The following is a 21,118-nucleotide window of genomic DNA, read 5'->3' on the forward strand; positions in this document are numbered from 1 at the left end:
TGCAGGAGAAAGCCTCCGGACGCTGGTGATTGGTTGGACATAGGAGCCTCTTGGTGTATAGAATGTAGGCAAACTTCCTTTTGGGCTGGAGGGGCTGATTTTTTTTTTTTTTTTTTTTTAATAACTTGATCCAGGTCAGTGTAGTGAAAGGCATAGACTGGCTTCCTGGGACATCCATTGTACTATTTTGACTTTCTCCTACACGAACAACCCTCCCGTCTCCTCGCCTGCCCTCCGCACCCATTTGCTGCTGGGGGGGCGGGGGTTAGGGACCCGGGAGCGCGCCCTGCGAGGACCCCCGCGCCCCGGGGCACCCGCCCGCGCCCGCCGGGCCTCCTCGGTCTCTTTGTTAGAGACGCCTGCGCCGAGAGGCATCTTGGGGCCTGCAGCCCCTCTCCCGACTTCCTAGGGCCCCCTAAGGACTTGTAAGCATATAGGATCGAGTCAAGAGGCTAAATTACGCCCCGGGGGACTTTTTAAGTAAAATCCTAAATTTCATTTAGGCCGCTCGTAGGCCCCGCGATTGCAAAGACTCGGAGCCGAGGCCGCCCTCCCGCGCCGGCTTTGTGCAGCCTGGGCTGGGGGGGGAGGGGGGGCTGCAGGTGGAGGCCCTCGCCCCCTCCCCCCCCCCCCGGGCCTCCCCGCCCCGCCCCTCCCCCTCCCCACCCCCACCTGCACTCTCCCTCCCCTCGGGCTGCCAGAAAAGTCGGTAATAAGAAACCAGTTCGGTGTCGGTCGGAGGAGGGGGATCACCCCAGAGATGCGCGGCGGCGGAGAGAGGACTCATTTTGTGTAAAGAGGCCTCGAGCCACCAGGGAATTCCTGGATTGTCTCGGGCTGTCGTGTGTGATGTCCATCACGCCGCGCGAACGCCATCTGCTCGGTATTATGCTCTCAGTTGCCAGGCTACCTGCTGTACCAGTAACACTTGACTGCCCGGCTCGGCTGCGCAGCGCGGCCCAGGCGGGGGGGGGGGGGGGGGGGGGCTGATTAAGCCATCGGGGGGGGGGGGGGGGCGGGGCCGCGCGGCGGGACCGTCGGGCAGACACCACCCTCTGCTGGGGCAGCGGGGAACCGCAGCTGCTCCGCGGGCTCGGCCGTGCGCCCTGCAGCCCGCGCTCCCCTGGCCGGGCACCGCGATCTGCAGCCCTGGGGCCCCGGAGCCCCCGCACCCCCGCCCCGCACCCCGATCTGCAGCCTTGAGCCCTCCCGGAGCCCCCGCACCCCCGCCCCGCACCCCGATCTGCAGCCTTGAGCCCTCCCGGAGCCCCCGCACCCCCGCCCCGCACCCCGATCTGCAGCCTTGAGCCCTCCCAGAGCCCCCGCACCTGCACCCCGGCCTGCAGCCCTGGGGCCCCCGGAGCCCCCGCACCCCGATCTGCAGCCTTGGGGCCCCGGAGCCCCCGCACCCCCGCCCCGCACCCCGACCCCGCAGCCTTGGGGCCCCCGGAGCCCGCGCACCCCACCCCGCACCCCGATCTGCAGCCTTGGGCCCTCCCGGGAGCCTTCGCACCCCCGCCTTGCACCCCGATCTGCAGCCTTGGGCCCCCGGAGCCCCCGCACCCCCGCCCCGCACCCCGATCTGCAGGCTTGGGACCCCCGGAGCCCCCGCACCTGCACCCCGGCCCGCAGGCTTGGGGCCCCCGGAGCCCCCGCACCCCCGCCCTGCACCCCGATCTGCAGCCTTGGGGCCCCGGAGCCCCTGCGCCTGCACCCCGGCCCGCAGCCTTGGGGCCCCCGGAGCCCCCGCACCCCGATCTGCAGCCTTGGGGCCCCGGAGCCCCCGCACCCCCGCCCCGCACCCCGACCCCGCAGCCTTGGAGCCCTCCCGGAGCCCCCGTACCTGCACCCTGGCCCGCAGCCTTGGGGCCCCCGGAGCCCGCGCACCCCACCCCGCACCCCGATCTGCAGCCTTGGGCCCTCCCGGGAGCCTTCGCACCCCCGCCTTGCACCCCGATCTGCAGCCTTGGGCCCCCGGAGCCCCCGCACCCCCGCCCCGCACCCCGATCTGCAGGCTTGGGACCCCCGGAGCCCCCGCACCTGCACCCCGGCCCGCAGGCTTGGGGCCCCCGGAGCCCCCGCACCCCCGCCCTGCACCCCGATCTGCAGCCTTGGGGCCCCGGAGCCCCTGCGCCTGCACCCCGGCCCGCAGCCTTGGGGCCCCCGGAGCCCCCGCACCCCGATCTGCAGCCTTGGGGCCCCGGAGCCCCCGCACCTGCACCCCGGCCCGCAGCCTTGGGGTCCCCGGAGCCCCCGCACCCCCGCTCCGCACCCCGACCCCGCAGCCTTGGAGCCCTCCCGGAGCCCCCGCACCAGCACCCCGGCACGAAGCCTTGGGGCCCCCGGAGCCCCCGCACCCCAATCTGCAGCCTTCGGGCCCCCGGAGCCCGTGCAACCCCGCCCCGCACCCCTATCTGCAGCCTCGCGGCCCCGGAGCCCGCGCACCCCCGCCCCCCACCCCGACCCAGCAGCCTTGGGGGCCCCGGAGCCCCCGCACCCCCGCCCTGCACCCCAACCCCGCAGGCTTGAGGCCTCCCAGAGCCCCCGCACCCCCGTCCCACAGCCTTGGGGCCCCCGGAGCCCGCGCACCCCCGCCCCGCACACTGATCTGCAGCCTTGGGGCCCCGGAGCCCCCGCACCCCCGCCCTGCACCCCAACCCCGCAGGCTTGAGGCCTCCCAGAGCCCCCGCACCCCCGTCCCACAGCCTTGGGGCCCCCGGAGCCCGCGCACCCCCCGCCCCGCACCCTGATCTGCAGCCTTGGGGCCCCGGAGCCCCCGCACCTGCACCCCGGCCCGCAGCCTGGGGGCCCCAGAGCCCCCACACCCCCCGCCTCGCACCCCGGCCCGCAGGCTTGGACCCCGGAACCCCGCATCCCCGTCCCCACCACGACCCCGCAGCCTTGGGCCCCCCGGAGCCCCTGCACCCCCCGCCCCGCACGCTGGCCCGCAGGCTTGGGGCCCCGGAGCCTTCGCACCCCGCCCCGCACCCCGATCTGCAGACTTGGGACCCCCGAGCCCGCGCACCCCCGCCCCCACCCCGACCCTGCAGCCTTAGGGCCTCCCGCACCCTGACCCCGCAGCCTTGGGCCCTCCAGGACCCCCGCACCTCGCCCCACTCTCCGACCCCGCAGCCTCAGGGCCTCCCGCTCCCCCCCCCACGCCCCCCGGGTCACTGCCAGCAGCCCCGGCACCGTCACCCCAACACCCCACTTGCTCTTGAAAACACTTAGGAGAAATACAGCCTCGCTCCGCGCAGATTTATAAATAAACAGCTGGCTGCTCTCGGGAGATATTTTTACCACAGCTGTTTTTTGAAGTAGAAAACTGCCTCTTTGGAGGAGGTGGGGCATCTTTGGCTTTTTACATTTTTCTTTAACTTTTATTATTATTATTATTTTTTACTCCTCCTGCCTCTCTCCAGCCCTTAGAAAATTGCTAAGATCTCTTCCCTGGAGAAGAAGCTGTGTGAAATGGGTCTGTGGGTTTTAACCCCCGCCCCCCTTTTACTGGAGAGTGAGAAGGTTTGGGGAGTTAGGAGGATCCGTGGGGCCAGTAGGATTTGGGGGGGTGGGGAGGCTACTGAGTTAAGATTCTTGGTAGATGCAAGGGAGGTGGTTGGGCAGGGGGCGGGCTGGAGAAGGAGCCAGTAATTAAAACTAAAAATACTGCATCATTTGGCTCCCAGGCATTACATTTCTCTGACGAAAGCCCAGCCTGGTTTTCTCTAATTGCACGCGCAGTGTGTGTCCTCCTTAGAAACAAGAGCGGCGGCTTGAAATCCTGAAATGCGACAGGCCATTGCTCATTAAGCCCTGGTAGACTGGAGGTTAAAAGCTGCCGTGTAATATGAAACAGCTAATGGCCTGAGCCAGCCCCATTTGTAAGGCGAGTCGCTTGGTGCGCGCTTCACACTTTGGAATACACACTTGAGGCCGGGCTCCGGGTGTCCCTCACCCGCTGCTGAGTGCAGCAGAGCTCGTTGGGCAAGTTCGAGAGGTGCATCCACCTAGACTCACAAATGTTTCATGTGGAAGGCAAAGCCTTCAAACCGTCCAGGGCCCTCCTGCCCCTGGGTCTCCAGGTCTTCCGCAAGAAACCCAAAGGCAAAACCTTTGGGAGGGAACCGTTTGGAGAAATGCATGATCCTGGAAAGTAATAACCTAACTGTCCCTTTGGGACATTTTTCCCCCACTGGGGGAAAAGACAGGGCCCAAAAGTGGTTGGATGTATCTACCTCACTACCTCACTTGCCTCTCCCTTTCTTTGCTGGGTGGAGCAAAGGCTAGGAAAGCAACGCGGCCCTACTTACCCCTTCTAGGCATGCGCCCCATCTACCCAGGGCTGCTCACACAGGATAAGAATATCCCAAAGTGCCCAAAGAGAAACAGGGCCAGCCGGGGCCCGCCCAGACCAGCCCTCTCATAAAACGAGCTGAAGCCGACTTTATCTTCCCTTGGGTCTCTTTTATTTATTTTTTTTTTCCTAACTCTTCCTTATCAAAACTGGAAAATATCAAATACACTGAAATATGTGGCTCAGAGGGGATGGTGGAGGGGAACCTGTAGTCTGTATTTTTGCTGAGCGGTTAACTATTTATACTTCACTGCGAATTTGTTTGTTAAAGTGTTAAGTCAAATCGGCCATTTGTTTCTAAGGGTGGCAAGAAGCAGCTTTATCCCATTAGGAGGAGGGCCAGGGAAATGGGCAGCAAGTATTGGGGGGGAAACGGAAGACTCTGAGGTATCTTGATGCCTTTGGGGATCAGGCCTAAAGGAAACTTTGTGGTAGCATTAAGGTCTCTGGCTTTTTTTTTTTTTTTTTTTTTAGTATAACTTCTTTTTCACATAAAGACTTGACAGCTCTCTACCTAATAATTGTCTACTGAGAAAATACCCAAAGACAAAAAGGGTTTTGCAATGACACTTACATTTGAAAAATAGAACACAGTGCACTTATGGGAGGTGAACTATATATTTAGTCTGCAAGCAAGTCTTGGGTGGACACTTGGTGCCACAGCCCCGCAGTCCGAGACGGGCCTGGGCTGGTGGAAGGGATACTAAATTTAGACTCAGGCTCAGCGTTCCAATTCTGCTCTTTCCGATTCTTCCATTTGCTAAGTGTGACCTGGGCTCCTGCACTAACTATGCAGGACTTCTTGGCCTCTCGTTCCCAGGGGAGGAGGGAAAGTGGTTTGTTGTTTGTTTGGTTTCATTTGTGTCGGTGGAGGGAGGGAAGAAGAGCAGCTGGAGATGTAGTTGAGGTATCTGGCAGCTGGAAAGAAAAGCAGGAGGGGCTGAGCACCACACAACAGGGGAAGGTATACAAGTCCAGGCCGTGCGGAATCAGATCCGGGGCTGTTGTCTAGGAGAGCCAGAGGTCACGCTCAACAGTATGTTTTTGAGAGGACAGGGCCAGCATGCTTGACTATATGTGAATCAAAGAGGTAGCAAAGCAGAAGTAGGAAAAATATTAAAATCTAGTTTAACTGGATACGAAAATATTTAAATAACTATAGAATTATTCATACTCATTTCTTACTATTCTGGCCTCATGATGGTACCTGTACTATGACCGGTAAGTCCTTGCATGTGTGCCCACTTAATTTGTGCTCATCTCAGACATGAGATCCGCTGTGTTCTGATTAATCACCTGAAACTCGAATCAAAAGGGACGTTTCTGCGGGATAGTCACACAATACTTGCCATTACCAGGTGTGCTTGGTAGATGAACAAGAAAGGAACTATCTAGAAGCCGAATCGTATGGTCATCTACCAACGCTTCCCATCAGCCTTTTTTCCTTGGTCTACACTGGCTGGCTGTTATAGGCTTCCCCTCTGAGCACGCTCTCCAAGTAGTCACTTAGTCTGTGGGTAGTTCTCTGCCACTTTACTTTCTACTCCTTAAGAACAAATCCTTACAAATTCCCATCGTTTGACGGAGACAGTTGTAAAATCAGAAGACCCCCATCAACCCCCACATTATAAATTGTCCCAGACATAGGAGGCTCAGTTCTATTTTTAAAGATGTCGGGAGACTATATAGCTTTGTTCAATAACACACATTTCCAGTTTTCACTGTCAACTCCCACTAGCTGGATTTTTTTTTCTTTTTTTTTTCTTTTTTTTTTTTTCTTTTTTTTTTTTTTACATATAGCAAAGCTCTCCAATGTTGCAATCAATTAGAATTCCATGGAATAGTAGATCTAATGATTTAAAAATTCCAGAATTCTGTGAATGTCTCTCCACTTAGCTAAGAAGAAGTCCACTTAGGCCAGGGAGGCAGGAAAGAGGCTAAGAGGTAAGGCCAGGCTCTCTCGTTCCAGACTTGAGGTGAGCCCACCCTGGGGTCTTGGTGTCTCTCCTTTGGAGGAGTGCAGACTGTTAGCTGGTTGCCCAGTCTTTGTCCCTTAATCAAACAGGCTGGACTTGCTCTCAGATTGCCCGGAGCCATCCTCTATTACTGTCCTCCTGCGGGCCTCCAGTTCCGCTGTGGCAAGGCCAGATTTGAGGATCACTGGGTTGTTTTTGTGGAATGGAGTGTGTGCCTCCCGGAACCCCTCAGGTCCACAAGCCGAGGCCTCTGCCCCATGCTTCCTTTCAAGTATGAAATCTGTGCCTTCTCTCGTCTTGCTGTCCTCCCAGGAGCAGCACCCAGTTGGACTTCCCCGGACCACAGGCTCCATGCAGTCCTCGGTGCCCCCGGGCTCGGGCGGCATGGTCTCCGGAGCCAGTCCTGCGGGTCCTGGCTTCCTCAGCAGCCAGCCCCAGGCTGCCATCATGAAGCAGATGCTCATTGACCAGCGGGCCCAGTTGATGGAGCAGCAGAAGCAACAGTTCCTGCGGGAGCAAAGGCAGCAGCAGCAGCAGCAGCAGCAGCAACAGCAGCAGCAGCAACAGCAGCAACAGCAACAGCAGCAGCAGCAGCAACAGCAGCAGATTCTGGCCGAGCAGGTAACACGATTCATTTATTCAGCAAGCATTTATTCAGTGCCTGGTGTCTGCAGGAGAGTTCCAGTTCATGTCCTTTGTCAAAATAGTCACAGTCCAGCATTTCCCATAATCACCGAAGACCCTGCAGAAGGTAGACCTTTCAATTACTTAGGCTTTTTCTTAGAGCGAATGAGTTTGTTCTTAAAAGACAGGCCTTGGCCATCAAGCGAAGGCCCATTTGCCGGAGACATTTCTTTGATTCAAGCCCGACTCCTTTTCTTCTGGTTTCTGGAGCAGGGGTCTGCGCCCATCAGTATGGGGGCTGGGAGGCTGCCTCACATTCTTCATAGACGCTAATATTTCTAGCACGAAGAGAAAAAGAAAATAACTCAGAGAACTTTGCTTCTTGAAGGAAAATGTCAGAAGGAGGGATCGAGGAGAATTCTACAGAATTGGTCATGAACAATGGGACAGGAACAATAGAAGAATAATAGGGCTCACAGAACTACCTGGAAACCTGAACTCAGGGTCACGGAAAGGGTGCAAACTTAAGAAGATTCCCAACAGCTTTAAAACAGCTCAAGAAATCTTTGAGTTAAAGGAAGGCCTAACACAAATAAAGCCTTACCTTCGGCATCTTTGTCCACCCTTGCCATATAATTCCTCCAGCTTTGAAAGAAAGCCTTCCCTGAGAGCTGCTTCTGTAGGTCTGTGTGTTTTGTTTTTCAAGATGGCCATGCCTGGTTCCCTAGCATCCCGGGGAAGGCCTGAGGCCTTCCACAGGAGATGCCTCGCTGGCTCCCGTGGGGTCTGCACAGGGCAGCTCTCTCTGATGACAGGAGGTGGGTGTGAGGCCGTCGTATGAGGCTGAGAGCCCAACAGAGCTCTGGGTGCCAGTTCCCCTCCCAGAACATTCCTAATACGATCCGAATTTTGGAAATTTATCAATACATAAAATACAACACGTACGCTACGTACGTGTACATACACACAGTACGTGCCCGTATCCGTGTCTCCATCTGCACACGGGATAGTGCGTGGGACGCAGACCCGCCAAGGCCCCTACCGAGAGCTGCAGTTCAGAGCAACACCACCAGTCACCCCCCAAGTAGGAAAAATCCTACTGCTGAGCCCGGTTCCCGTATGTTCCGTTCTTGACTTTTGTTCCTGAGCAGCTGTGTAATTATCTCCCCTCTACCAAGGTCGGTCAGCCGCCTGGCAGCTCCTGGACAAACAGACCTCTCTCCCTCTCACCCTGCATAAGGTGTGTGACAAGGCACCGGGCTCACATGTCTCAGGCAGTGACAAATGGACACTGGGCTTCGGACGGCCTCTCCTCCGCCAATCCAGCGAGGGTCGGGCGCGCCTGATGCTCTGAGCCGTGGCCTGTGCCGTGCGTGCCATGACCCAGGGGCAGGTAGGGGACGGGGTAGCCAGGCCAGCCGGGGAGGGGGGGCACTCCGCGAGGGCAGCCAAACCTCAGGGAGCAGGGCGCCCCTCTGAACCAGGACGCAGAGAGGCACAGGGCTCCTTGGAAAAGATCGGGAAGCGGGTGCCATCCCCAGCAGGTTGTGGGCACCAAGCAATGAGGAGGGACTGAGGGCAGAACAGTGTAACTCAGGACGTGCCCCATCCTTTGCTCGTGTAGGATTTTGGAAGAACCTCTGACCCTCCCTCCTCATGGGCCAGGTGAGGGTCGATCAGTCCCCAGCCTTTGTCCTGGGCCCGGGGTAAGGATCACGTGGACTAAGGCGTGCAAGATTCTTGGGCGACCGTGCGCAGGTGTGGGGGGACCTGTCCCGTGCCCCCGGGGTCCCAGAGTGTGCCATGAGGGCTGCGGCCACAAGGCCGGTGGGACGGGGCCGAAGGGAGGCTGGGAGGCTGCGGGAGGCAGGTGCTCGGCCCGTCTGCAGCTGGTGGGGCGCTGTCGCGGGGCCTGCGAGTGCTGAGCCGTCAGTCTTTGGTCTTGAGGACGCTGTTGCCACACGGAGGCCAGGCTGACTTCCTTGGGCTGTGCCAGCGGCCCCGGTGTCCTACTAACCTGCCTGCGGAGCGCAGCGACTAGAGAGCCTGGGGCTTCCTGAACGCCGGGTGCGGGGCGAAGCGGGGGGCTGGGGGCTCGGACCGGTTCTGGTGGACTTCAGAACCACGGCACAGCGCGTGCCAAGCACGTGTGACTTAAGTGTTTTGATCCCTCATTCTCAAAGAGCACGGAGCGTGCCACCCCTCGTGCATTCACGAAGGTTCCCCGGAACCTAGGATTTTAGACCCGGAAGAGGTGTTGGTGATCGTGACGGCTTTTGTATCTTACCCGTGAGGAAACTGAGGCCAGGGCGCTCGTGTGACTTCTCGGAGCTAGGGAGGCACGGCCCAGGCCTGGAACCGGAGCCCTGACCCCCACCCCGGGCCACCCCGAGGCTGCTGCTTCCAGCGGGCGGTGGGACGCTTAGACGCTCACCTAATATGACAAGTCAGGCTGAGGAGAGGCCCCCGGAGGGCTCGGCTCACCGTCCCTTGCCGCCCAGGAGACTGACGTGCTTCCTCGTCTACACTTTATCCACACAATTAATCAATTTCCACAGTTTGTGCAAAACGCCACGGCAGGCACCGCAGGATGGGGTGAGCGGGGCAGAGGCCTCTCTTTTCTTCGGTTGCCAGAGAGCCGGCTGGCCTTGTGGAGAGAAAGGAAAGGGGAAGAGAAAGAGAAAGAAGATTACAGAGCTGCCCGGAAACAAAAACAAGAGGAAAAAATAGAACTAAACCCAGGCGTCAGGTGCGAAGTGCTCCAGGGGTGTTATGTGTATGATAAAGACCTTGCTGCTTGCTGCGTGGTCTTTACCAGCCCGGGCGGATGGCAGGTGCCCTGCGACTGTTCCGCGGGGGCCGGAGGGGGTGACGACAGGCCCCTTCCCCTGCCCTTTCCACGTTGCTCGGGGTTCCTGCCCTGTCCCCACGCGGCGTGGGGGGGATCACAGCAGCCACGAGGAAGCCCCGTGCATGACGGAGAGAGACGAGGTCGCCAGCCTCCTGCCGCTGGCACCTGCCGAGTCCCCCGCGGTGTCCCCAGGGCACCAGGTGCCGTGTGTTGTACTTGCCCAGGCGTATTTGACAGGCAGCGTGGCCTCGTGGGAATAAGACGAGCCTTTATTTATATATATATAGCCTCTGAGAAGCCCATCTTCCTGTGCTGGAAGCATCTATGTAGGTCATTAGAAATGAGTGGCTTGTCCCCTGAGCTGAGTGGCACAGAGCTAGGAGGCGCATGCAGGCGGCTGTTGGAGAGTCAGGCCGAGAACCCCCCCGCGGTCCCCGGCCCCCGCGAGCAGCAGGTGTGCCAGGTGCTCCCCAAGGGACCCGCACGGCAGTGACCGCGAGTGGAGTGCAGAAGGCCGCCCGGTGCACCCAGCACCCCCGTGGGGCAGACCCGGCCAGTCTGCGTGGGGTGGGGGGGCGGGCTGGGGGCCTCCGGGATGGGTCCAGACTCCGAAGGGGCATCCGGGGCTCGGGCCCAGCCGGTGGGCTAGAGCCAGGTGCTGTCACCGGGAACGCGTTCCTCTTGTGAAAACCGGTCCACCTCGTGCTGTGTGCACCTGCCCGGACGCACCTCACGGCTCCCCGCAGCGCTTCGGGCCTTAACACGGCCTTCCTCAACGCTGCCACGATGTTTCATTGTCTCTCCCCATGTCACCTCCCTGCCCTCGCTGTCTGTCGTTCCAGCAGCTGCAGCAGACACACCTGCCCCGCCAGCACCTCCAGCAGCAGCGGAGCCCGTACCCAGTGCAGCAGGTCAATCAGTTCCAAGGTGAGGCTGCCCACCCCTTGCATTGTGTACCCCCCTGGCTGTGAAGTGTACGTGCCTGTGTCGCCAGTGGCATCGCCCTCTGGGCGGGGTTTGTGTTCGGGTCAAGGAAAAAAATAATAATAAAAAAATAAAAATAAAAATACTTAAAGGCAGAGGGTCTCCATCAGTCAGAAGATGCACCTTGGGAGCCCCCTCCTGTGCCATGCATTCCCCGTTCTGGCGGCTGGGTCACACACAGGCCCCGGTGGGCCTCACAGGGGGTCAGAGTGGCTGCAGGGGGCTAGGCTGGGGCAGCCATTCTTGACCAAACCTACGGAGGTCTTTCCGTAGTTTGATAGCCAGTAAGGACATACTGGCCCCTGGTTGGTTCAAGATCTGCTCTCGGGGAGCGTGGGAGGAACAGCCCTGTGTCACATCTCTCCTGCGAGATGTGATTTTCTAAGAGAAATATTGGGGATGGGTTGGGGTTGGTTGCATTTTTTTTCTTTTTTTTTTTAATCTCGTTTGCTTTCTTTTTTTTTTTTTTAAGATTTTATTTATTCATGAGAGGCACAGAGAGAGAGAGAGAGGCAGAGGGAGAAGCAGGCTCCATGCAGGGGGCCCCATGTGGGACTCGATCCCGGGACCCTAGAATCACTTCCTGGGCTGAAGGCAGATGCTCAACCACTAAGCCACCCAGGCATCCCAAACCAATGATTTCTATTAAGAACTAATTAAAAAAATGAAATCCTCTAAACCCAGCATGGCGTCCCTTGACCTTTCTAGGTTCATAACTCATTCATTATCTTTTGGAATAAAGGGACCCACCAAAATTTAATACTTCTTCTGTATTTCGAATTATTCTGTATGCTTTGGGTCCAGTTTAAAAGTTCTACTCTGAACTTTTCTAAAACCCCACCCCATAGGTAATCAACCTAGAAATTTAGCTGTACTTAATATAAGCAGCCGGTGACATTGTAGGGTCCCTGAGCTGATTTATACACTTTTTTCCTTTCCTTTTTTTTTTCTTTTTTTTACTCCCTTCCCTATTTTATTTTACTAACACCTTAGATATCATAATGTTATGTATCTGGGAAAATAGCAAATTGGTAGATAAGAAGTACTGTCCTTGGAGAGTTCTGTTAGGAATAACTTGCATGAGAACCTCCACACATTCTCACCACTACACATTTCAAAGGTTTAATGACTATCTTTCTCTTATTGAGTTTTATGCCTCTGGGCAATGTTACATGCCTATGGAGAAATGCTTATTTTTCACAAATACAGGCTTCCTGTGAGTGAAAAAGGAAAACAGACCCTTTTAAGAAAAAAATTGCACATGATCTCTATTTGAATATGGAGGATTTTCTTTGACATTGTTACGTTAACCAGTGGACAAGAAAATTAATTTGAGTACAGTGTCCCACAATAATACCTGTTTTGGATAAAAATAAAAGAAGAAAAAATTAGTCTATTATTTAACATATATAGTAATCAGATAAAGACAAGGTAGTTCTCTGGGCACATTTGCATTTTTTTCTCTATATATTTTTAAAAGCATAAAACTAGATGAATAAAAGTGTTTTGCTTTCTCCTTGGGATAAAAATAAGATGCTGATTGCTGGTTTTAGAGATTCTTTTTTTTTTTTTTTTTTTAAGATTTTACTTCTTTATTCACGAGAGACACAGAGAGAGAGGCAGAGACACAGGCAAAGGGAGAAGCAGGCTCCATGCAGGGACCCTGATGCAGAACCTGATTCCAGGACCCAGGGTCATGACCTGAGCCAAAGGCTCCACCACTGAGCCACCCAGGCGTCCCTTGATTGCTGGTTTTAAAATGCCCCCTTTAAAAATAAATAAATAAATAAATAAAATAAAATAAAATAAAATAAATAAAATAAAATAAAATAAAATAAAATAAAATAAAATAAATAAAATACCCCCTTTTGTTTTTCTTAAGAGTTCCACCTAGATAAGACAGTCATCGTATACTAAAAATAGAGGTTGGCTTGGATTAAGGCTTCAATACCTCTTAAAAGGCATTGCAGCATTTCTGTCCTCTGAAGAGACGCACCTATATCCCACTCACCAAAGTAGCCCAGACCATCTCCAGTCCCTCAACATAGCCATTATAAACATACAAGAAAAATGTCCAAAATATGAAAGTCTTTTTGTTTCCAGCAGCTCATCAGCCTGTTTATGTAATTCAGGTCTAGCCAATCAGTCTCTGAGTCAGCAATATTTTCTCCTTAAATTTTTTTTATAAACAACTCAATAACCCATTTCACCACAGTTGATCAGATTGGCCATGCAGTCAATACAGATTTAGTCGTTAAGGTCACAAAACTTCGTAACAAGATTACAAATTGCAATATAGACTTCCATCCAGTGTTTAACAGGAACTTTTGATATTTTTTTTAAATCACTTAGATATAATGAAGCTTAAAACAAAAAACTGAAACATTTCTAGAGCTCTCCCCCCAGCCCTTCCAGCTTTGCCCACAGAAACCGTTTCATTTCTCAATGCAGCATGATATTGATCTCAAGCCACAAAAACTTAAGTTATAATGAAAATTCCCATAATTTTCTTTCTTAAAGAAAGAAAGAAAATATGGAGACATATGTGCTGCCCAGAAATCAATAACCCCATCAGGAAGATAGAAACACACTTACTGCCCAGGTGCCAGGCTTAACAAGCTTACACTGTTCTCATCTGGTTTCTCAACCCAGTTCCAGGTAGTATCGCATTTGCTTATAATATCGATTGGCTCCCATGCTGCATCTTTTTTAAGTGTCCAAAAAAAAAAAAAAAACTATTTTTCTTTGTCTCATAGACTTAATCATTAGCAGGGACACAGAAAAAAAAAAAAACTCATTTTTGTGCACCTCCTAGCCCTTTACAACATTGACTGGAGTTCTGAGGGTGACATTTCTATTCTCTTGGCTGATCTGGAAATTTCCTAGGACCATGTAAAGAGGGACTCACTGAAATGCCTAATTGGAGTTAAGGGAGTTGGCATTCATACTCTGGCCAACTTTTAAACATCATTAAAACCATGTTAGCCATCTGCTAAGAGAAATAGTCAGTGCCTATTTGAAAGAGTTGAGTGGACTTGGCTGCAGAAATGCAGAAAGTCGGGGCACCTGGGTGGCTCAGTGAAGCATCCGCCTTCAGCTCAGGTCATGATCTTGGGGTCCTGGGATCGAGCCCCACGTCGGGCTCCTTGTCCTGCGGGGAGCCTGCTTCTCCCTCTGTCCCTGCCTCCCTCTCTTTCTCTGTCTCTCATGAATAAATAAATAAAACCTTAATAAAAAAAAAAAAAAGAAATGGATAAAGTTCACTGCTGAGGAACAAGAAACAGGATGATTTCTTTTTCTAGCTCAGGAAGCTGGCCAGTTTGCACGGACAGGTTATGATTCAGAGAATCTGGAGCATGTGGAAATCTATAGAGTGGATCCAAAAAATGTCCCATCTGTCGAAACAGCTTCTTAGCAGAAGCGGTGGCCTTTAACCTCTCAAATCCTGCTCGAGTCTGAAGGGAAATTAGTGTAATGGCCTTTATTGATAGTATTCTCTACTGAACCATGTTCCGCTTCACAAATAGAAGACACAAAGTGGTCAGCCGTTTCTTCTTAATCTAGCCCAGGAGGTGAATTCCCTCTCACCTCCAAGAATAATGGGATCTGATTGGTTGAGGAGGGCATCAGAGCAAGATGAGTGAGAAACAATTTGCTTCTCAGATGTGAACAATAACAGCAGAGTATATCAGGCCAACTACAAAAGCGTGGGTCCCGTACATCTCTATTTTCGCGTGTCTGTTTATAGGAGTTAGCAGTGGTTACCTCTGGGTGGGGGGTTTCAGGTAACTTTAGTTTTCATCTCTGTACTTTTCGATAGTTTCTGAATTCTTTTTACGATCACCGTATGTTATGGAAGAATGACTGTTGCTTACTAAGGACTTATCATCAGAGTAGACCCTTTCACATGGAAGTATTTGTCATGCCTGAAGACGATCCCAACAACACGTAAGTTGTTGATGGCGAGGAGTGAACGGGTATGTCTTACTCTCCCCTGTAGGTTCTCCCCAGGATATAGCAGCCGTGAGAAGCCAGGCAGCCCTCCAGAGCATTCGGACGTCGCGGTTGATGGCACAGAACGCAGGCATGATGGGCATGGGGCCCTCACAGAACCCGGGGACCATGGGCACGGCCCCAGCCCAGTCGGAGATGGGACTGGCCCCTTACAGCAACCCGCCTACCAGCCAGCCGGGAATGTACAACATGAGCACAGGAATGACCCAAATGTTGCAGCACCCAAACCAAAGTGGCATGGGCATCGCACACAGCCAAGCCCAGGGGACAAGGCCGCCCGCCTCCGGGCCAGGGGTGGGCATGGTGAGTGGTTTTGGGCAGAGCATGCTGGTGAACTCGGCCATCGCCCAGCAGCACCCGCAGATGAAGGGGCCGGTGAGCCAGGCCCTGCCGAGGCCCCAGGGCCCGCCCCGGCTGCAGGGCATCCTGGGGACCGTCCAGCAGGGGACGCAGGGCTGGCAGCAGAGGAGCTTGCAGGGGGTGCCCGGGAGGACTAGTGGGGACCTGGGCTCCTTCAACAACGGCGCCGGCTACCCGCTGCAGGCTGGCCAGCCGCGGCTGAGCAAGCAGCACTTCCCGCAGGCGCTGGGCCCCGTGGTGGACGCGGCCGCGGGCGCCCCCAGGCCCCTCGCCCCGGGGGCCGCGGGTCGGCAGGTGATGCCCGCGCTCCCGGGGCAGCAGGGCGGCGGCCAGGCCAGGCCGATGCTCCTGTCCGGCCTGGGCCAGGGGGTGCCCGGGCTGCCGCCGTTCGGCCCGCCCCCGGCACCGCAGCAGGTGCCCAGCGGCAGCTTCGGCCCGGGCCAGGCCTACGAGCGGAACCCCCCGCAGGACGGGCCCTATGGCTTCGGCGGCGACGCGGCCGCCGCTCCGTTCCCCGGGCTCCCCGACGGCGCGGACCTCGTGGACTCCATCATCAAGGCGGGGCCGGGGGACGAGTGGATGCAGGAGCTCGACGAGCTGTTCGGGAACCCCTAGCCGGGGAGCCCCAGGAGCCCGCACGTGACAGGGAAACAGGCTGTCGAGCCGGCCCCGGTTTTGTTTCGTCGACCCCGTAAACTGAGCAGAACTGCAGCCGGACGACCCGGAGAGCGCCGGTGCCACGCCGGGCCGGGCCTGCTCCCCCCGCTCCCCGCGGCGATGGGGCCATCGCGCTGGGCCGCCGCAAGGAGGGAGACGCGGTGGAGGCAGGTGCGGCAGGAGGGGCAGGAGGCCGACCCTCCCGGAGCTGCCCAGCCCCAGGTAGAGGCAGATGGGGTAGGTGGGGCAGGAGGGGCAGGCGGCCGGCCCTCCCGGAGCTGCCCGGCCCAGGTGGAGGCAGGTGAGGCAGGTGGGGCAGGAGGCCAGCCCTCCCGGAGCCGAGGCCGCTGGTTTGCACCTGCAAGCACGCCGGTCAGGGTCAGGCGCCAGGACTCACCGTATGGGGGCGTCAGCCGAGGCCGGGGTCAGGTCCCGGGAGACCTGGCTGCTGCCCGGTGCTGGCCCTCAGGAGCCCCTCACACGGACCCGGGGGGAGGGGGGCGCCCCAGAGCGGGGGGCCGTGTCCCGCAGGTGCACCGAGGCCGTCCCGCCTCCCCCGCAGCACTGCCCTGGCGCTTCGGGCCTCCGCCCCATCCTGCCCCGGCTGGTCTACGCAGACGCTGGCAGACGAAGCTTTTGCACTGGGGGGCCTGGAACAGAATGGATGCGGGAACTTCGGTGAGGCCTGGGATGCGAAGGCAGCACTGGAGTCATCCCCCCGACGGTGGCTGGGGGGCAGCTCTCCGGCCCGGCGGGCAGGCCCTCTGAGCTCCCCAGTGAGCTGCTGTGAGCCCCCGTGAGGCCCGCCCAGGGGCGCCCACGCTGGCCCCCCGTGGAAGCAGCCCAGGGGCGATGCTGGGAAGCTGGCCTCGCCGGAAAGCCCAACCCAGAACACTGGGGGACAAGGAACTGCAAAGTCACTTGCTCCACCTGACATGTCTGGACAATAAACAGGAGGAAGAGACGGCTCCTTCCACGGGGGCAAAGTCCTCCGCTCCAAGAGGCCCGTACAGGTGTCCTCTCTGTGACTCTCTCCCGTCGCCCGGCAAGGTCTGTGCGAGGCTTGGGCAGCCTGGGCTCCGGAGCCCCAGGCCCTCGCGGCCTCTGCAGGCCTTGTGGCCTCATCCTCGTCTAGAGAACGGGGGGCCAGCGCTCGGCCCCCACCACATGCTCGCTCCCTACGTGTCCCAAAGCCTGGCTCCCTCTGGGGCCCGCTCAAGGGGGGCTGAGGCGGGGGCTCCGTGGAAGGCGGGGTGCACACACTGCCGCTGGCTTTGCTCGCACGTCGAGGCGGTGGATGCACCGAGCCAGGGCGGGCTGGAGGGCAGAGGAGGCCCAGACCCGGGCTCTGCTCCTCCTGGGTACAGGTGGTGGCAGCTGACCACGACCTCCTCGCCTGGGAGGGACACCCCGCCATGGAAAGTCTCGAGTAGAAACAGATAAAAACCAAAAAAACAAACAAACGAAGTAAACGAGCAAGAAGACGGAAAACCATACCTTTATCTGAAAGGTACAGGAAACACAGAAGCAATGATGAGAAACTGGAGGTGGCTGAGGGGTGCGGGGGGCTCCATTACCTTTTAATAGCTTCCTCCAAATGCTTAGTACTGGGACCAACTCAATAGAGAGGTAGACTTTCATAAGGTCGTTTTGTTTTGTTTTTGTTTTTGTTTTTACTACGGTGCTGATGTATATGTAATGTCTAAAAAAAAAAAAGTTATTTGTAAATAAGTTTTTACAATACTGCAGATATCACTGGGTCTACTATCTGTAAAAAATATACATATAAATATATATATACTGTTTGTTTAAAATAGAGTATTTTTATTTCATTCCTTAACTCATCATCACAGCAGTGGTATATTGCACTTCAGATGACATCTAATGACTAATTTGTACTGTATGACCTATGGCAACTTGCTCCATTTTATTCAGATTTTTCTAGTTTTCTGTTTTTACTTTGTACATTGAGCATTGCTTATTTCCTTTTAAGAAATGTACAGAACTCTGAAATGTAGAAATGAAGTGATGTTGACATACCACTTTTAAAGAAAAGAAAACAAATAAAAGATCATTATCTGAATCAACCCAAAGCATAGTTTATTTTAGGATTGTCACTGGATCTCCCACCTAAATTCAACAGATATACAATGCCTGGGTTTTAGTTGATTAACTGCAGTTCTTGTCTCAAAATTCTTGATATCATTAAACCTTTATTTAACAGTGGAGATCAATCATTTCCAGTCACTTTAATTCAACCACACAACTGAAACTTTCAAACTTTGCAACCCGAGGGATGTAGCAAAGAGAAGAGAAAAGTTAGCATTGAAAGGAACCTACTGAAGTCCCATTTGTAGATTCGTGCTGAAACAACTCAGTTTTTTTTTTTAAGATTTTATTTATTTATTCATGAGAGACACACAGAGAGAGAGGCAGAGACACAGGCAGAGGGAGGAGCAGGCTCCATGCAGGGAGCCCGACATGGGACTCGAACCCGGGTCTCCAGGATCAGGCCCTGGGCCGAAGGCAGTGCTAAACTACTGAGCCACCCAGGGATCCCCACAATTCAGTTTTCAACTGGTTCATTCAGAGGATTTAGAAAGTTGATGATAAAATTTTCATTTAAAAAAAAGGGCTGCCTGGGTGGCTCAGTGGTTGAGCATCTGCCTTCGACTCAGGGTGTGATCCCGGGTCCAGGGATCAAGTCCCGCATCCGGCTACCCGCAGGGAGCCTGCTTCTCCCTCTATGTCTCTGCCTCTGTCTCTCATGAATAAATAAAAATCTTTAAAAATAAATAAATGGAAGAAAGAAGGAAGAGACCTCAAGGAATATATGGAAGGGAAAGTAATACAGGGGCCTTGCCCCACTATAGTGGACACCGCCTGTGCACACATCCACGCACACACCCCACGGACACCTCATTTCCACCAGCCCTGGCCGCATCTCTCTCCGAAGGACCGCCCTGGGCCCGGGCCTGGCTTTGCCTGCACCATCTACAGGTTATCGGGGATGGTAAGAGGTGTACATTTCTCCAGATCCACGGGAGTCAGTGACCCGCTAGTGCCGGAGTGTGAGGACGGGGTCAGGTGGCCTGGATGAGCTCCAAGGTAGGATGTGGGTTCTAGGGCCCCCCTGTGGGATCGGGCAAAGGCTGGGACTTTGCCTCTAGTTGCCCCTTACCTGGCTTCTCGCCCTTCCCCACTCTGTTCTGATTACCCTCCTGGGGCCCTCCGTTGGTGAATCACACACATGTGACTCCACCCCTCCCCTTCCAGGAGACTTGACCTAAGACTTCCCATGGAACTGGAAAAAGCATAGTCAAACGACACGATTCAAAACCATCTGGGTTAAGCAGCAAAATAGGCCACAAGCACGGAATAAAATCATCATCAAAAACAGACCCAAAACAGGGATCCCTGAGTGGCTCAGCGGTTTAGCGCCTGCCTTTGGCCCAGGGCGCGATCCTGGAGACCCGGGATCGAATCCCACATCGGGCTCCCGGTGCATGGAGCCTGCTTCTCCCTCTGCCTGTGTCTCTGTCTCTCTGTCTCTCTCTCTCTCTGTGTGTGTGTGTGTGTGTGTGTGCTTCTCTCATGAATAAATAAATAAGATCTTAAAAAAAAAAAAAAACAGACCCAAAACAAAGGTGAGTTTTAATACGTACCAACCAAGACGAAGACTGCAGTGGACGAAGAGGCCGGCCCTCCCCCCAGGGGCCTGGGGTTCCTGGCCGGCTGGCACCTAACGGGCTGGAGGGAACAGTGGGACGCCAGGCTCTGTGCCAGTGATAAGGCTCAGCACTCCTGCAGGTAACACGAGTTGAAGGATGAACGGATTCGGGCGGTAGGGGCAGGAGGGCGGAAGGCTGATAAACAGAAGTAAGACTGACGTACTTAGCCTAGTCCCGAGTAACTAAAACCACACGTTTTCATTCACACGAAAGCGTGTTGTGCACTGGACGAACGGCAGCCCCTTGTCCTTCAGCACGACTCCCGGTAGGTAATCTTAGGGACCTATTTACAATCCCCAAATCCCAGTGCGGTCAGTGTGTGAAGGGGGAAGAAGCAGAAAGCAGACATCTACCCAGGAAGCCACGAAGCATCTGTCCCAGTGAGAAAGATGTATTTTAGTGCTGAAAGTTAAGGAGCGCCCAGAAAATATCAGAAAGGGAGACAGAACATGAAGACTCCTAACTCTGGGAAACGAACTAGGGGTGGTGGAAGGGGAGGGGGGCAAGGGTGGGGCTGACTGGGTGACGGGCACTGAGGGGGACACTTGACAGGATGAGCACTGGGTGTTATTCTGTATGTTGGCAAATTGAACACCAATAAAAAATAAATTTATTAAAAAAATAAAATTTAATTTAATTTAATTTAATTTAAAAAAAGGAGTGCCCAGAAGCATCAGGTGAGCTCTCTCACCTGAGGAGCCTGTGACCATTCTTTTCAAGGAAAATTGGAGACAAAGAGCAAAAAACCAAATGACCTGGTATTTTTCCATATTAACAAATACTGCACCCACCTCCAACCCTGTAAAAGGGGAGGGGAAGTGCCTGGGAAGGGAACAGGGCTACTTGTTTGTATGCCCAGTCCTGTATCATTTTATTTATTTTTTGTTTGTTTGTTTTTTCCCCCTCTTCTCTCTTCAGTTTTGTCCTCTGGTCTCTTTTTAAGTTCCAAGGACATCTGACTCCCACTCTGGTGTCTCCTGGGCAAGCTACCACAACCTGGCTGATTTCATGCAACAGGTGGAGGCAATTATGGCAGCATCCACACAAGTGGGGCCCAAGTGACCCCGCCGTGCCCCGGACAGCTGCTAGGCCACCGCTCATGCTGCGGCCCCATCAGTCCCACAGATCCCAAAGCAAGCATGTAGTGCTCAATTTAAAAAAAAAAAAAAAAAAAAAAAAAAAAAAAAAAAAAACTTCAGAGCTGAAACCAAAAATCTGATTTTAGGCTTTAACTTCTTAGAAATGATCTTTAAACTTTTCATTACGAACATTCTATCGGACAGAAAAGTAGACAGTACGATGAATAACCATACACCTGCCTCAGTTTAGAAACTAATACTTTGCCATATGTGCTTTACATACATACTTTGCAGAACCATTTCAAATAAGTTATACCCGTTCAGCTACTTCACCCCTCAACCCCTCAACAAGCAGCTCCCAAGAATTAGGACATCCTCTTCCTTAGCTACAAGATCGTTATCACACCTCACAAAATTAACATTAATTCCCTAATATCATCTAATTCTCACTTTACATTCAGATTGTCCCAATTGTCTCCCAAATGTCT

The 21,118-nt window shown here is 54.6% G+C and overlaps 1 protein-coding gene across 4 annotated transcripts in view; it reads left to right on the forward strand.

Annotated features, from left to right (window-relative positions):
* The window catches only part of MAML3 (mastermind like transcriptional coactivator 3), a 407,787-nt gene extending 389,880 nt beyond the window's left edge, over window positions 1–17,907 (forward strand). For 2 of the 4 annotated variants that reach the window (XM_072755217.1, XM_072755220.1), the window contains exons 3-5: window positions 6,643–6,951; window positions 10,648–10,732; window positions 14,790–17,907. In XM_072755217.1, the coding sequence (XP_072611318.1) occupies window positions 6,643–6,951; window positions 10,648–10,732; window positions 14,790–15,778 (1,383 nt within the window). In that variant the 3' untranslated portion in view covers window positions 15,779–17,907. The remainder of the gene's footprint in view (window positions 1–6,642; window positions 6,952–10,647; window positions 10,733–14,789) is intronic. The other 2 variants (XM_072755218.1, XM_072755219.1) reach the window with 2 other exon arrangements.
* The last annotated feature ends 3,211 nt before the right edge of the window (window positions 17,908–21,118 follow it).

Source organism: Vulpes vulpes, chromosome 4 (genome assembly GCF_048418805.1).
Source record: "Vulpes vulpes isolate BD-2025 chromosome 4, VulVul3, whole genome shotgun sequence".
Lineage (NCBI taxonomy): Eukaryota > Metazoa > Chordata > Mammalia > Carnivora > Canidae > Vulpes > Vulpes vulpes.